This window comes from Lepidochelys kempii, chromosome 3, assembly GCF_965140265.1.
Source record: "Lepidochelys kempii isolate rLepKem1 chromosome 3, rLepKem1.hap2, whole genome shotgun sequence".
In the NCBI taxonomy this organism is placed as follows: domain Eukaryota; kingdom Metazoa; phylum Chordata; order Testudines; family Cheloniidae; genus Lepidochelys; species Lepidochelys kempii.
In genome coordinates this window covers 173,597,054-173,611,326 of record NC_133258.1, presented here as the reverse complement: position 1 = coordinate 173,611,326, position 14,273 = coordinate 173,597,054, and the positions used below count along the sequence as shown (strand labels likewise).

At 43.7% G+C, this 14,273-nt stretch overlaps 1 protein-coding gene across 1 annotated transcript in view; it reads right to left on the bottom strand.

Moving 5' to 3' along the window:
- Nucleotides 1-14,273, bottom strand: part of CAMKMT (calmodulin-lysine N-methyltransferase) — a 342,413-nt gene that overhangs the window by 23,651 nt on the left and 304,489 nt on the right. The window contains exon 8 of the mRNA XM_073339105.1: nucleotides 1,160-1,234. Within this exon, the coding sequence (XP_073195206.1) occupies nucleotides 1,160-1,234 (75 nt within the window). The remainder of the gene's footprint in view (nucleotides 1-1,159; nucleotides 1,235-14,273) is intronic.

Genomic DNA, 14,273 nt, shown 5'->3' with positions numbered 1-14,273 from the left:
TTTTCTGAAAACCCCCCCAACAATTTTCTTTAAAAAAAACAAAAGCAATGCCCCACCACCAAACATAGTGAAAATGTTTCTGAGAAGCCAATTTAAAAGTGCATTGTTTAGAAAGACAATAAACAGTTTCTTCCACCCCTCCACCCCTTTTCCTTTTAATTATTTCTTAGTAAGAGTCAGAAATCTGCGGAATTCAACTATGCTGTGAAGTCATTATGTTCAGAATTTGGACTCTTACAATAATTACATGCCTCAGAATAGAAACATTTTTATTCTGTTACGGCAATCTAAAGAATCAAAAACAAATATGAATTACGTAAGGAAGGATTTCTTTTAAAATTATCTTCCCCCTTTTTAACTGAAACTTGCACCTACATTTTCTAGCTTTCTTCATTTATAATTAAGAATGCACTGTTTTGAAAGTGGGCATGCAGTCACTCAGAGGACAGGATGAATCTGCACCGTCAATATAAAAAATTGGTCTGTGTCCACAGCCAAATCTATTGATATATTTAAATAGAATCTATATTAGAATTTAACATGAAACCATTCAGTCACAAATTAAGTATTGTGCTCTAATTTGTACTAAGCATTCTCTTATTATTAACAATATTTACCTGTGTAATAATGTGACCATCATTTTCAGTGTATGCTTATCAATACTGTTGTTGAATTGATTTAAGAAACAGAATGTGATGCAAAAAGATTTTGAAAATCTTTTTCCTCTGCAAAGATTTTCTGAGGAGCAAAATATTCATCCCCTTATATCAATAGTCAGATCTTTCCTAAGAAGTAAGCTAATTGAGCTGTTTGTGTTGATAAACTCCCTTTTCTCCAGACTGTTCCTCACTGAGCCATAATTATTTGCAATTTGCCTAAGTCGTCCATTTACTGATACGTCAAGCATGAAACAGAGGCAATTCCAGAAAATGGAAATGCTTCTCAAAATCAATCTTTGGGAAATAATGTGGTAGAAGTTACTGTGTGATAGAAGACTACCTTATAACTGTCACATGGAGATGAATATTAATTTGTTGAGGTTAAGGTGGCTTTGTGCTTCATTTGTTGACTTTGCTTAGCCATCAGCAAGCAACGCAGTACAATTACTCCAGCAAAGCTATTTTTTCTAAGATGAGTTTTATGATTTTTATGTACTTACCAGTCAGCACACATAACAATGTCAAAATGTCCTTCCAGTTGAGAGACATCTGTCTCATTATCCCATCGTAAAACGCTAGAGGAAAAAAAAGATTAAAAAAATTAGACTTACATTTTTCATCTTTGGATTTTTTTAAAGCATTAACATTATTGTTATGTGGTATATAAAATTGTTTTTTAAAGTATATACACATCATTTTAAAAGGAAGATACAAAAATACTGAAACATGCTTGAATATTATACATCTTTTTTAGTTCTGAAATCTTGAAGCTGAAGAACTATATCTTTATTCAAACATAAAGACAGTCTATACAGCTTCTCATCACTGGATCACCAAAAAATAGTATATTCTGAACCAGAGCCACTGGAATTGTTCTGTATGTTTTGGCCCTTAACACCTGTGTATCATGTAGTTAAATCAAAGCATTGTTGATCTGACTGCAATACAAAATCGCAAAATAAATGTAGTGAATTCAAGGATCTCTGTTGTGTCTGGCAGACAAGTCTCATTGATGAAGTGAGCATTCTCCTGGGCTTGAGGGAGAAAGGAGGGGGAGAAAGAATGCCAAGCTTAACTTCAATGCCAGCTATGTTGCCTTAGGCAAGCTTAAAAACACACCAGTACTGACTCTGTCAACACCTATTCTCTCATAGGTGATAAGTTATTTAATTCTAAGACATTTAATAATAGCCAAAAATGCACATATGTTCAAAGTTCTGTTTTGTTTATGAAGGCGGCTGTATTGTGTGGCTGTCATGAAGAATTTCCGCACTTTGCTCCCAATTAAAATCTGTAATTAGCATTGGAATTTGTGAAACATTTATAATAACATTACCCTATGCAAAGATTCAAAGCTCTCTCTCTTTTTATACAGACTCTGTTCCCCTTTTTTTCATTTTCTGGTTATTCATGAAAGAAAGGAGATAAACATTTATGGGGAAAACACCTGGGGTGGGGGCTGAAGGAGGCAACCAGGGTCTGTTCTGATTATGTCCATTTGTACATACTTATCTGTTTTTTATGGGTCTTGACCAAACAGACTCCTCAGTTTTCTAGCAGCTCTATTCTACTTCTGGTCAAAAGCCATTTCCATTCACACACTACTCCTGATATTTAAATGAGAATCAGTCACAGGCCCACTGACCGGGGGGGGGGGGGGAGGGGGCAATTTAAAAGAGCCATGGCAATTTAAAAGAGCCCGGGGGCCCCCTTCTCCTGATGGCAGCCCAGCGGGGCTAAGCCTGCCCTCACTCCGCGCCGTTCCTGGAAGTGGCCGGCACATCCCTGGGCCTGTGGCCCCTGGGGAGGGGGTCTCCACATGTTGTCCCCACCCTGAGTGCTGACTCCACAGTTCCCATTGGCCAGGAACTGCGGCCAATGGGAGCTGCGGGGGCGGTGCCCCACCTAGGAGCCACTGCCAGAGGGGTGTACCGGGCACTTTCGGGAGTCGCCCGAGGTAAGCGCTAACTCCCTGACCCCCCTCCTGCATCCCAAGCCCCTGCTCCAGCCTAGACCCCAAACCCCGCACCCAAACTCCCTGCCAGAGCCAGAACCCCCTCCCACACCCAAACTCTCTCCCAGAGCCCGACCCCTCCTACACCCAAACTCCCTCCCAGAGCCTGCACCCCACACACCCTCCCACACCCCAACCCCCTACCCCAGCCTGGTGAAAGTGAGTGAGGGTGGGGGAGAGCGAGCAATGGAGGGGAGGACATGGAGTGAGGAGGGGGCAGGTGCTCAGAGAAGGGGCAGGGCAAGGGTCTTTCAGTTTGCACAATTAGAGAGTTGGCAACCCTACTGGGTGGGCACGTGGAAGCCCTGGCCGTGCTGGAAAAGCGCGCCCAGCAGCACAGCCAGCAGCTTGCTGGGCACCAGCCAGCACAAGCATAGCACTGCGCAAATGTCAGGCAGACCGCGTCCGCTCAGGCTCGGCTTGTGCATGCCTGGGGGGCCCACGGACTGTTCTGCCCTGGGGCCTGGAATTGCTCTCAGCAGGCCTGAATCAGTGATAATATGTTCACTGAAAACCAGTCCCCTGTATATATAAGAAAAGGGGGGTACATGGCCTATGTAATGCAAAAAATGGGAGCCTGCAAAACAAAGAATTATAGTACTACAGCCTAAGCACACACAAATATCCCTTCCATTAGGGTGACCATATTTCCTAAAGGGGAAAAGGGACACCGTGTGGGGCTGGCCTGAGTCCCTTCTCCCCCTGTGGGTTTGGGGCCACGCGGGGCTGACATCACTGCTTGCCCCCCGCATGCTCCTGTGCACCACACCCCATTTTTTTTTCACAGACGTGGGCATTTGTGTTGTAGGAGCAAATGGGACAAAAGCCCCACTTTTGCCCCCAAAAAGTCAAAGGATGGCCGGGACAGGGCTTAAAAAAGGGACTGTCTGGGCCACAAAATGGGACATTTGGTCACCCTACCTACAATACAAAGAATTACAGTACTACAACATAAGCATTCACACGCGCACACACACACACACACAAATGACAATGAGATATACAACTTTATAAAATGGAAATTACGAAAGGAGAAATCTGATTGGCTGGCAAAGCTTCTGCCTATGTTGGTATCAGCGTAACTGAACAGATCAGAACTCATTAGCCAATTTACCCTCCTGGAACTTATTGTGCCAAACCAAGGGGAGGGAGGGGGGAAGAGTTGGTTAATTTATTATTTCCCCCTCAAATTGAACGTCGTACAGATTTTACAAACCTAGGTGGCTTTGCAAACTGGCACTTTGAGTACTCAGCAGACAGCCAGTAGTGAAAAGTGACAAAAGAGAGTTCTCACTCCCAGTTGCTGGATGCCTGCTGGCTACCAGCGGCTTTTTCAACCCTGTTTCCGTGGAAACTTAGGTTAGAATGGCGAAAAATAAGGTAAAGGTAAGTTTTGTGGGTTTTTTAGCTCTCACTTTAATTTTGAGACTCCTGAAACAGAACTGGAAATTCATAGATGAATGCTGAGTCTTAAAGGCCATGTTTAGTTCTAATTGCCACACAAAGAGTGATCAGATCAGACCAAATAAGGGTTTGGAAATTTTTTTAACCCTCACACTTTGTGCCTTATATGAACTGTACTGAAGGCACAGATGCCTTCCCCTGAGAATGGCTCTCCCACATTTACTGCCTGTTGAGCACACAGAATGCAAACATCTGATCTAGCCCTAAAGAGTCAGAAGAATTTTAGGGACAAATTATCTAAGTTTGGCACCTGCAAAATTTGCACATCCACCCCTACTGCAAGCACAAACAGGCATTTGCATGGTTAAATGACAGCTCAGAAACCCTGGTGCTGAACAAATAATTAGCTGGAGAAGTTCCCGTTGGCGTGATTAAGTGAGATACTCACAGGCTCAAGATTTCCAAGTTCATCTCAGGCACTAACCTTCTAATGAGCAAGGGAACATCTTTATCAATGATTCTTCACCTCTGTGCCAGAGCTGAGGGAATTGGAGGCAGGCTAAAGGAAGGAGCCATTGTTTCTGCACTTAAGGGATACAAGTGACTAAGAAACCGTCATAGAAAGTACAAAGGGGCAGCACCGTGAGATTGGAATATACCAGACTAAATGAACTTTTTTTAGAAGTGTCCTTATCTTAAAAGTACTACCATGTTAAATACTGTGCTATAAAGAAGCTTTTAAAGCTGTGAGTCAGCCATCTTGACTGCACTCTTAAGAAGATGGAAGTCCTCTGAACATTTTTGAAATTTTAAAATGTGCTCAGTATAAATAATCTTTTTGTGCAAATTTACAGCTATGAAATGCTATATTTTAGTGTGTAAAAAGAACAAAGGAATGGCTTTTAGTCACCAATTATTGGAGACAGTCCCAAGCCACAATATTTGGATCTATATTTGGGCACCCAAAAGTTTGGAATTACATCCAGAGGAATAGTTTGGCTTCATTTCTACACATTACCCTCGGTGATACTGTTCTTTCAAATATCTGACAGCCATAGTCTCTCTCTACCCTCTTCAAAGTAGCCATCTTGGATGAGAAGAGAGCACAGGAGGAAGGAGTTCCCAGGAGAGTTTCTGAAACTTTAAAATGTTGGCTTACACTTTGTTTGTTATTCCAGTAAAATCAAAGCTTTGAAAGCTACAAAAAGCTCTATAGACCTTGTGAGGGGAAACTTCAAGATGGCAAGAGCTGAATATTTTGTAAGATTAGGAAAGTATGTTTTCCATGAGGTTCTTTTTGAGTAAGCCATATCCAAATAGACTTTTTCACTAAAAATAAAACCTTTGCAGCTCAAGGCAGTATAAGGGAAATCCTTTCTAATGTAACTAAGTCAGGTGACTATAAATAGGCACCACTTAAAAAATTCAGGTTTAGGTTCCCGCAATTAAAATAAATTAAGCAAGCTTTGGTGAAAACACATCTGAACCCCATTTTAAAAAGGGGGGTGGATTTTTCTGTTTTGTTTTGTTTTTGTTTAGGTCACTATATAACAAAAAACATTTTAACCATTTTTCTCTTTTTTAAAAAAGTGGGGGGAGAGCGGGGGGTTTGGAAGGCTGTGGGTGGTTTGGTTCATATCCAGACCAAGCTGATAGTAGATGATATGGTCTATATCAAATGAGCTTGACCAGTTCCCAGAGCAAAAGTAGCCACATCCAAACCCATTACTGTAATTAGCAACCTTAATGGCAGTCCCAGCAAAGACGACAAGGACTGAATGAGCCATGTAGAATGAACTATCCTCTCACCCACAAATATGGCTTTTCCAGATCAGGAATGAAGCATAGTAAAACAGTATGAGGAAATGCACGCTGCTGTTTCAAGCTCCTTTGCTGTCAATCCACCACCACTCAAAAGCAATAGATTCACACACAAAAATTAAAAGAATCAAACCATTTCCATATTTTATTTCTCTTTTCTCTTTTGAATTGATAGCTAATCCAGAGAATGTGATTTGTGTCAAGTAAGTAGAACTGTGATAAAAACATCAGGAAAAGGACAAATGAGAGAACAAGGACTAGAAGGGCATCCTTTCTTTAAGCACCACCAAAGCCCATGAAAATGTTTCCTTCCATTTCAAAGAGGCAAATCAAAGATGGCAAATGCTGCAAGGACAGGTATAGTAGACAAAGATCCATCTTCTCCACATAGTTGTCATTTCTTGGAAAATAAGCTACAGATTAAGATATGTTTTAGCAGATTCTGTTATTTTGGGTGTGTTTGCATTATCTCATTTCTGTGACTCAGTGGTTGTCTTCTTAATGTGTCCACATAGATAATTTTCACTGACAGAACAAGATAAGTAGATTCATCACAAAAGTTATGTATGCCTCCAATTTCCCCTGAGCGGTTCTGGCAAAGGCTGATGCAGGTTCTAGTAGACACAAAGTTAGTGCTGTAGTAGTCACACACAGAGAAAGTGAGAGCATAAAATCAGACGGGAACAACAATGGTGCAAGAGATGCAAATGATGTGGTTGACTTGCTTAAAATAAAAAACAAAATCTTGTTTCACATGGCATCTGAGCAACAACATTTGGGGTTCCTCTCTCCCCACTTTTTTTAGTAAGTGAATTTAGGTTTTAGTTTATGAAAACTATTAGCTTTTGTGTGTGCAAGTATGTATAAAAGATTGTGTAAGGCAGTGTGGGTGACTGCATGTGTGAGTGCAAACAAGCATGTTCCTAGTCATTAACACATTATCATGCAGGAAGGCCAGCTTGTTTCCCCTCAGTGTTCAGTCCATACTCCTCAGTTCTGCATAAATAAGCCAAGAGGCTGGACAGCAATTTGGGCTTCCCTTGATAAAAGTTGTTATTTTAAAACCGGAGGACACAATTGCTTGCCTCCTTCATGCCTGTGGTTCTGAGTAAAAATCTTAGGACTATATTTTCAAAATGATACTGGCAAATTATTTTGTCTGGGGATATTGGGTGATATTCAGTCTTCTGCAGAGGACCAGCACAAGGCCAATGGTCACTGAAATCCCACTTGGGTCCTATTTTGGGAATTAAAAAGTGCTTAGGTCTTGTACTTGTTCTCCACATGGGATGAACTTCATCAATGATGAGTACTGTGCCTGAGAAAATAATTAATTCTCAACATTACCCCCCTTCTTCCCCCCCCCAAAAAAATTAATGAGACAGCATTGTTCCAGTGTGCACTTTTGTCTTTGTTTTGATGTAACCTGCTGTGACTGTAGGCATTCTGGCAATAGATTAACTATAAAGAAACAATGAAAAACATCAGAACTTTTAGGAGGGGCTGGCTGGTGCTGAGACTACCTGTACAACATATTCTAATAAAGTTCAGATGGAGAGGAGAGATACAGTTAAATTAAGCCATTGCTACAATTTTTAGCACCAAATTTTCCAAACTGGCTGACTAAATTTGTGCACACATCAGCTGCATATCAAAATGCACATCTGTTTAAGTAAGAGGCCATTTGGAATATAAATATCCCATTTCTAAGATACAATTCTCCATTTTGCATGCACAAATGTTCCACACTTGATGTGCATTTCATTTTAAAAAAAATAAAAGAACAATGTATATATGTCTATAAATATTACAAACAGAACCCTTTTGTTAAAACAATGACAATGGAGTTGCAAAGTCAAGCAATAAGGAATTAGGAAATGTCAGAATGAAGGTTGCCTATGCAACCTTAATTTGTTCCCCCTGTGCATATGTATTATGATACAGTCTTTACTTACATGTTCACTATTTCCACAGGACCCCTGCTTCATGCAGTGCACAGGATGGATGGTGCTTACATTCTTAAATTCTAATTCAAACCAGTATTATATAATAAAATACATTTCAAAACACAGGATGGCACAGGCACAGTGTTACTGATGAGATCAGTGTATAAAGAGTTCACATAAATGGATTTAGAGGAGAAAATTGAAGGAAAGGAAGGAAGGCAGGCATTTGCCAGATGGGAAATAGGAGGTATTCCATGAACAAGGGGAAGAATGAAAGATAAAAAACTGAGAGCAGAAAAGATATGAAGGGAAGAGTAAGCAGAGGTAGGCCCATAAGGAATGAGAGGGGAGGAGGCGATGGCAAGAGAGGCATATGTGGGTGAGAAGTTTCCTAGATTTTAAGAGTAGAAGGGACCACAGTGATCATCATAGAATCAGAGAATATCAGGGTTGGAAGGGACCTCAGGAGGTCATCTAGTCCAATCCCCTGCTCAAAGCAAGACCAATCCCCAACTAAATCATCCCAGCCAGGGCTTTGTCAAGCCTGACCTTAAAAATCTCTAAGGAAGCAGATTCAACCACCTCCCTAGGTAACCCATTCCAGTGCTTCACCACCTTTCTACTGAAAAAGTTTTTCCTAAGATCCAACCTAAACCTCCCCTACTGCAACTTGAGACCATTACTCCTAGTTCTGTCATCTGGTACCACTGAGAACAGTCTAGATCCATCCTCTTTGGAACTCCCTTTCAGGTAGTTCAAAGCAGCTATCAAATCCCCCCTCATTCTTCTCTTCTGCAGACTAAATAATCCCAGTTCCCTCAGCCTCTCCTCATAAATCATGCGCTCCAGCCCCCTAATCATTTTTGTTACCCTCTGCTGGACTTCTGCCAATTTTTCCACATCCTTCTTGTAGTGTGAGGCCCAAAACTGGACAGAGTACTGCAGATGGGGCCTCACCAATGCCAAATAGAGGGGAATGATCACGTTCCTCGATCTGCTGGCAATGCTCCTATTTATACAGCTCAAAATGCCGTTAGCCTTCTTGGCAACAAGGGCACACTGTTGGCTCATATCCAGCTTCTCGTCCACTGTAACCCCTAGGTCCTTTTCTGCAGAACGGCTGCCTAGCCACTCGGTCCCTAGTCTGTAGCCGTGCATGGGATTCTTCCATCCTAAGTGCAGGACTCTGCACTTGTCCTTGTTGAACCTCATCAGATTTCTTTTGGCCCAATACTCTAATTTGTCTAGGTCCCTCTGTATCCTATCCCTACCTTCCAGCATATTTACCACTCCTCCCAGTTTAGTGTCACCTGAAAACTTGCTGAGGGTGCAGTCCACGCCATCTTCCAGATCCGAAATGAAGATATTGAACAAAACCTACCCCAGGACCGACCCTTGGGGCACTCCACTTGATACCGGCTGCCTACTACACACTACTTATCACTACTTATTTATCACTACTTGTTGAGCCCGATGATCTAGCCGATGATTTTATATCCACCTTATAGTCCATTCATCCTTCTTTAACTTGCTGGCAAGTGGGAGACCATATCAAAAGCTTTGCTAAAGTCAAGGAATAACACGTCCACTGCTTTCCCCTCATCCACAGAGCCAGTTATCTCCTCATAGAAGGCAATTAGGTTAGTCAGGCGTGACTTGCCCTTGGTGAATCCATGCTGACTGTTCCTGATCACTTTCCTCTCCTCTAAGTGCTTCAAAATTGTTTCCTTGAGGATCTGCTCCATGATTTTTCCAGGGACTGAGGTGAGGCTGACTGGCCTGTAGTTCCCCGGATCCTCCTTCCCTTTCTTAAAGATGGGCACTACATTAGCCTTTTTTCAGTCATCCAGGACCTCCCCGTTTCGCCATGAGTTTTCAAAGATAATGGCCAATGGCTCTGCAATCACATCCACCAACTCCTTTAGCACACTCGGATGCAGCGCATCCAGCCCCATGGACTTGTGCTCATCCAGCTTTTCTAAATAGTCCTGAACCACTTCTTTCTCCACAGAGGGCTGGTCACCTCCTCCCCATGCTGTGCTGCCCAGTGCAGTAGTCTGGGAGCTGTCCTTGTTCGTGAAGACAGAGGCAAAAAAAACATTGAGTACATTTGCTTTTTTCCACATCCTCTGTCACTAGGTTTCCTCCACCATTCAGTAAGGGGCCCACACTTTCTTTGACCTTCTTCTTGTTGCTAACATACCTGAAGAAATCATTCTTGTTACTCTTAACATCCCTTGCTAGCTGCAACTCCAAGTGTGATTCGGCCTTCCTGATTTCACTCCTGCATGCCTGAGCAATATTTTTATATTTCCTCCCTGGTCATTTGTCCAATCTTCCACTTTTTGTAAGCTTCTTTTTTGTGTTTAAGATCAGCAAGGATTTCACTGTTAAGCCAAGCTGGTCGCCTGCCATATTTACTATTCTTTCTACACATCGGGATACTTTGTTCCTGCAACCTCAATAAGGATTCTTTAAAATACAGCCAGCTCTCCTAGACTACTTTCCCCTTCATGTTATTCTCCCAGGGGATCCTGCCAATCAGTCCCCTAAGAGAGTCAAAGTCTGCTTTTTTGAAGTGCAGGGTCCGTATTCTGCTGCTTTCCTTCCTTTCCTTTCCTTTCCTTTCCTTTCTTCCAGACCATCTTGTCTGACTTCCTGCTTACCACATGCCATAGAATTTCACTTAGTAATTCCTGCAAGAAGCACAGAGCTTCTGAGTAAACTAGGGCATATCTTTTAGAAATATATCCAGTTTTGATTTAAAGACTTCAAGTGTTTGAGAATCCACCACAGCCCTTGATAAATTCTTCCAAAAGTTAATTACTTTTACTGATAAAAATCTGTACCTTATTTAACATTTGAATTTGTCTAACTTCAATTTCCATATTTTCTTCTGCTTCTATTAGAAATCTTCTCCTTATGCAGATACTTATGGATCCTGATCAAGTTATCTCTTAACCTTCTGTTTGAGTAGCTGAATAAATTGAAGATCCTTAAGTCTCTCACTGTAAGATGTTTCTAGACCTTGAATCATTCTTGTGTCTCTTTTCTGAACCCTTTCGAGTTTTTCAATAATCCTTTTTAAAGAGTATACATCAGAACTGGACACAGTATTTGAGTAATGATCACACTAAGGACATATCCAAAGGTTAAAACACCTCTCTATTCCTCGTGTAAGATTCTTCTGTATGTCCCTAATGGTATTTTGTCAAAATTTAAAGCCTGCCCCATTTTTCTCATGTCTCTGGATTTGTTTAGTTGGGAGCACTGTTGAAGGGGAGCAGCATGTTGAAAACAGGGAAAACTAATCCGTTGACCATCTATCAGCGCAGCACCATGATACACAGAGAAGATGGGAATATGGTTACTAATGGAAGCCAAGAAGAGGCAATGTCCAGTGTATGACAGCTAAAAAGGATGGAAATCCACCAAAAAGAGCAGGAATAACAGCCCTCTCTAAATTCTAACTTCTCACTTGGTAAACTCAGTGCCACATTGGGGGTAGGAGAGATAAAGAAATAGAAAGACCTCTCTGCTGTACTTTACGGACTTGCCAAGAGCATGATTTATTCCAAAACAAAACATTTCCTATTCTTCTTTAAAAACAAAAACAAAAAATAGAAATACAGCAGCATTATAACATCCTTGTCAGGACTGCTCTCTCCATTTGAGAACAGACACACTATCCTCTTCAGGCTTATGAACTCAGCAAGGTGTAAAGCATTATACCAATGATACAAAGCACAGAAGGCAATTTTGTATCCTGTGACGAAGAACTGTCTAGTCCTATGAGTTAATTTTAGTTCATGTTTATTGAAAACAGATGTGAATACCATAGAAACATAACTTTATACAAAAAACTGTCAGCCACACTTTATCTTAAATTCCTTCAAAGAAAGGCATCAGCTTTCTTATATCGGCTGCCTGCAGCTACTCTGCCTCTCCAGCCTGACAAAATACCAAAGGACTATGCAAACTGAAAGTATACTAAAGACATAGCTTGCATGGTCCAAGAGAAGACCAGCACGATACATCATCCTATAGTTGCAGAAATTGCTTGTGCTATTTTTTTCCTTCCCCCCTATATATTTTTTTTCTTCCTGCATATGGCTTGTAGGTCTGTCTCTTTTTTGGTTCTTTAGATATTTTGACCAGGACACAGCAGCAGCAAGAAAGACAAAATATAAGAAAGTCTTTTAAAACTTTATTAAATCAATACTACTGGGTAAAACATCTAGCAAGGACTGACTAGAGTGGATCTGCCTTCCTTAAGGGGTAGAGACTTTACTTAGCCCCAAATGACCAATTGAGGTTCAAGCACCGTCACTGAAACTTACCATCACCCTTCCCTCATACACAGGATGAGGGCAAAGAGGGCTCCTTCCTGTACCAGACATTCAGGCCCACCCCCTCCCCATGCAGAATCCCTAAGAGATGTTCCATCTTCAGCCTATTCCTGTTCCGAGTCTTGGGTTTATCTAGGAACTGGCCACTTATTTAACTGCACACTGGATCATATGCAGTTGTGAGAAGTACAGTATTACTAACATAGCCTACTGACCCTCCAGGATGCTGTGAAGAAGGTGAAAATGTCACACCACTATCTCCAGTTTGGCGAGAAGAAGAAAATTCCTTCCCTGCTCCAAAAAAGCAACTGGTTTAATACCTACAGCATGCCCAGAAATCCAGTCCTAACCTAATCCCATGTGTGGGCCCCTCCCTATCCACAATCTTTAATCCTCCAGTAGACATCTCCACCAAAAACCCTTCCAAGCATCTGAAGATCCTGACAGAGGCCAAGCAGTTTAGAAGTCATCTGTTGTTGCCACCATACATCCGAATTCCACATATCTTGAGGCTGGGCACTTCAGGATGCACTGTGCAACCCACTGGCTGCAAGATTTGACTCTGATAGCAGTCAGGCCCCTGCAACATGGTTGCAGTGAGATTTTCAATAAATAGTGTGACGAGATGTCCCGTTTTTAAAGGGACAGTACCATATTTAAGCCCTCCTGCGGGTGTCCTGACTTTTCTTAAAAACAGGCAAATTGTCCCATATTTTCTGTCTCCTTCCATCGGTACTGGTAGGTCCTGCTGCTGGCTGGATCCCTGCTCGCCAGCTGCCCGCCCACCAGCGGTGAGGGGGGAGGTCCAATGGCCGACGTCGGGGGTGGGTGCACAAGGCTAGTGGCAGTGCAAAGATGCAACGCACAGGGCAGCTGCTCCCCCTGCTGGTCCATCAGCACAGCCCCTGCTGCGTGTCGGCTCTCGGCCAGCAGGGCCCTGTTCCCATCCAGCTTCAGGCCAGCACCAGCTGAGTGCTGTGAACTGCAGTGGCTGGCAAGGGCAGACAGGTGCCAGGCAGCAGCTGGTTATGTGTCACCTCTGCTGTCCACCCATCGGCCCTTTATGTGCTCTGCCTCTCACTGTCCTCTCCCTGCTTTGCCTCTTCGCCCTCCCCCCAGGCCGCACTGCTCCTCCAAATCCCCACCCCACCCCCGGCGGGCACGTCCCACTCCCAGCACTGTGTGGAAAACCAGCCTCTGGTCAGAGCGCTGAGCTCACCAACAGCCTGGCTGGCAGGCTCCTTGCTTCTCCCACTGCCTCTGGCTGGGCTGGTGCCCCTGGGAACACCCAAGACCCTCTGGCCTGCGGCACTGGCCAGGAGAAGCCAAGCCCTGAGTGTGCCAAAGCCCCGAACAGCGCAGGCACGGGGAAGCCGCTAAGTTCTGGACTGTTGGGAAGTGATTTCCAGCCTGTTCCCACTCCAAACCTGCAGGTTCCACAGCAGCCTCCTGGTCAGGGGTTTAGCACCCTCTTCGCGCCCCCCTCCCCACTGCTCTGGGTGGAGCCCCCAGGGAGCGCCGGGGCTGCTCCATTCCCTAGACACCTTCCCCTGCTGAGCCACTTCTCTGGCCGGGTTCGCTGAAGCCCCTGCAGTCAGCTTCCCTGGGCCCTGGTGCGCAATGCTTTGTTAGGGCTTAACCCCTTCCTGCCCACACTGTAACATGGGGCAGACAGGAGGTGGCTGGGTTATGTAGGTGGCCAGCAGCAGCCTGGAGGTGTTAGCTGCCTTTTGACACTGCACAGGCAGGAAGAGACAAGCTGCTTCCAGCCACAGGGATTGCAGGGAGGGGTGTGGGGGGGTGGGAGGGGGCCAGAGAGAAGAGATGAGTTCTGCAAAGACATGGCCCAGGTTATCCCTTCCCCGCCTCCTCTTCCCCTGTGGCTGGAAGCAGCTCCCATCCCTTCCCTCCCGCACAGTGCCAAAAGGCTGCTGCTGGCCACATTCTGGTGTGAACCCTGGCAGAAATCAGGGCGGGAGGGGGCATGTGACCCTGCATACCACCCGTCCACGTGTTGCCTCGGGAAGACCCAGCGCCAGGTACCAGGAGAGGCGGGTCCATCCCAGGGGCCCAGCCAGGC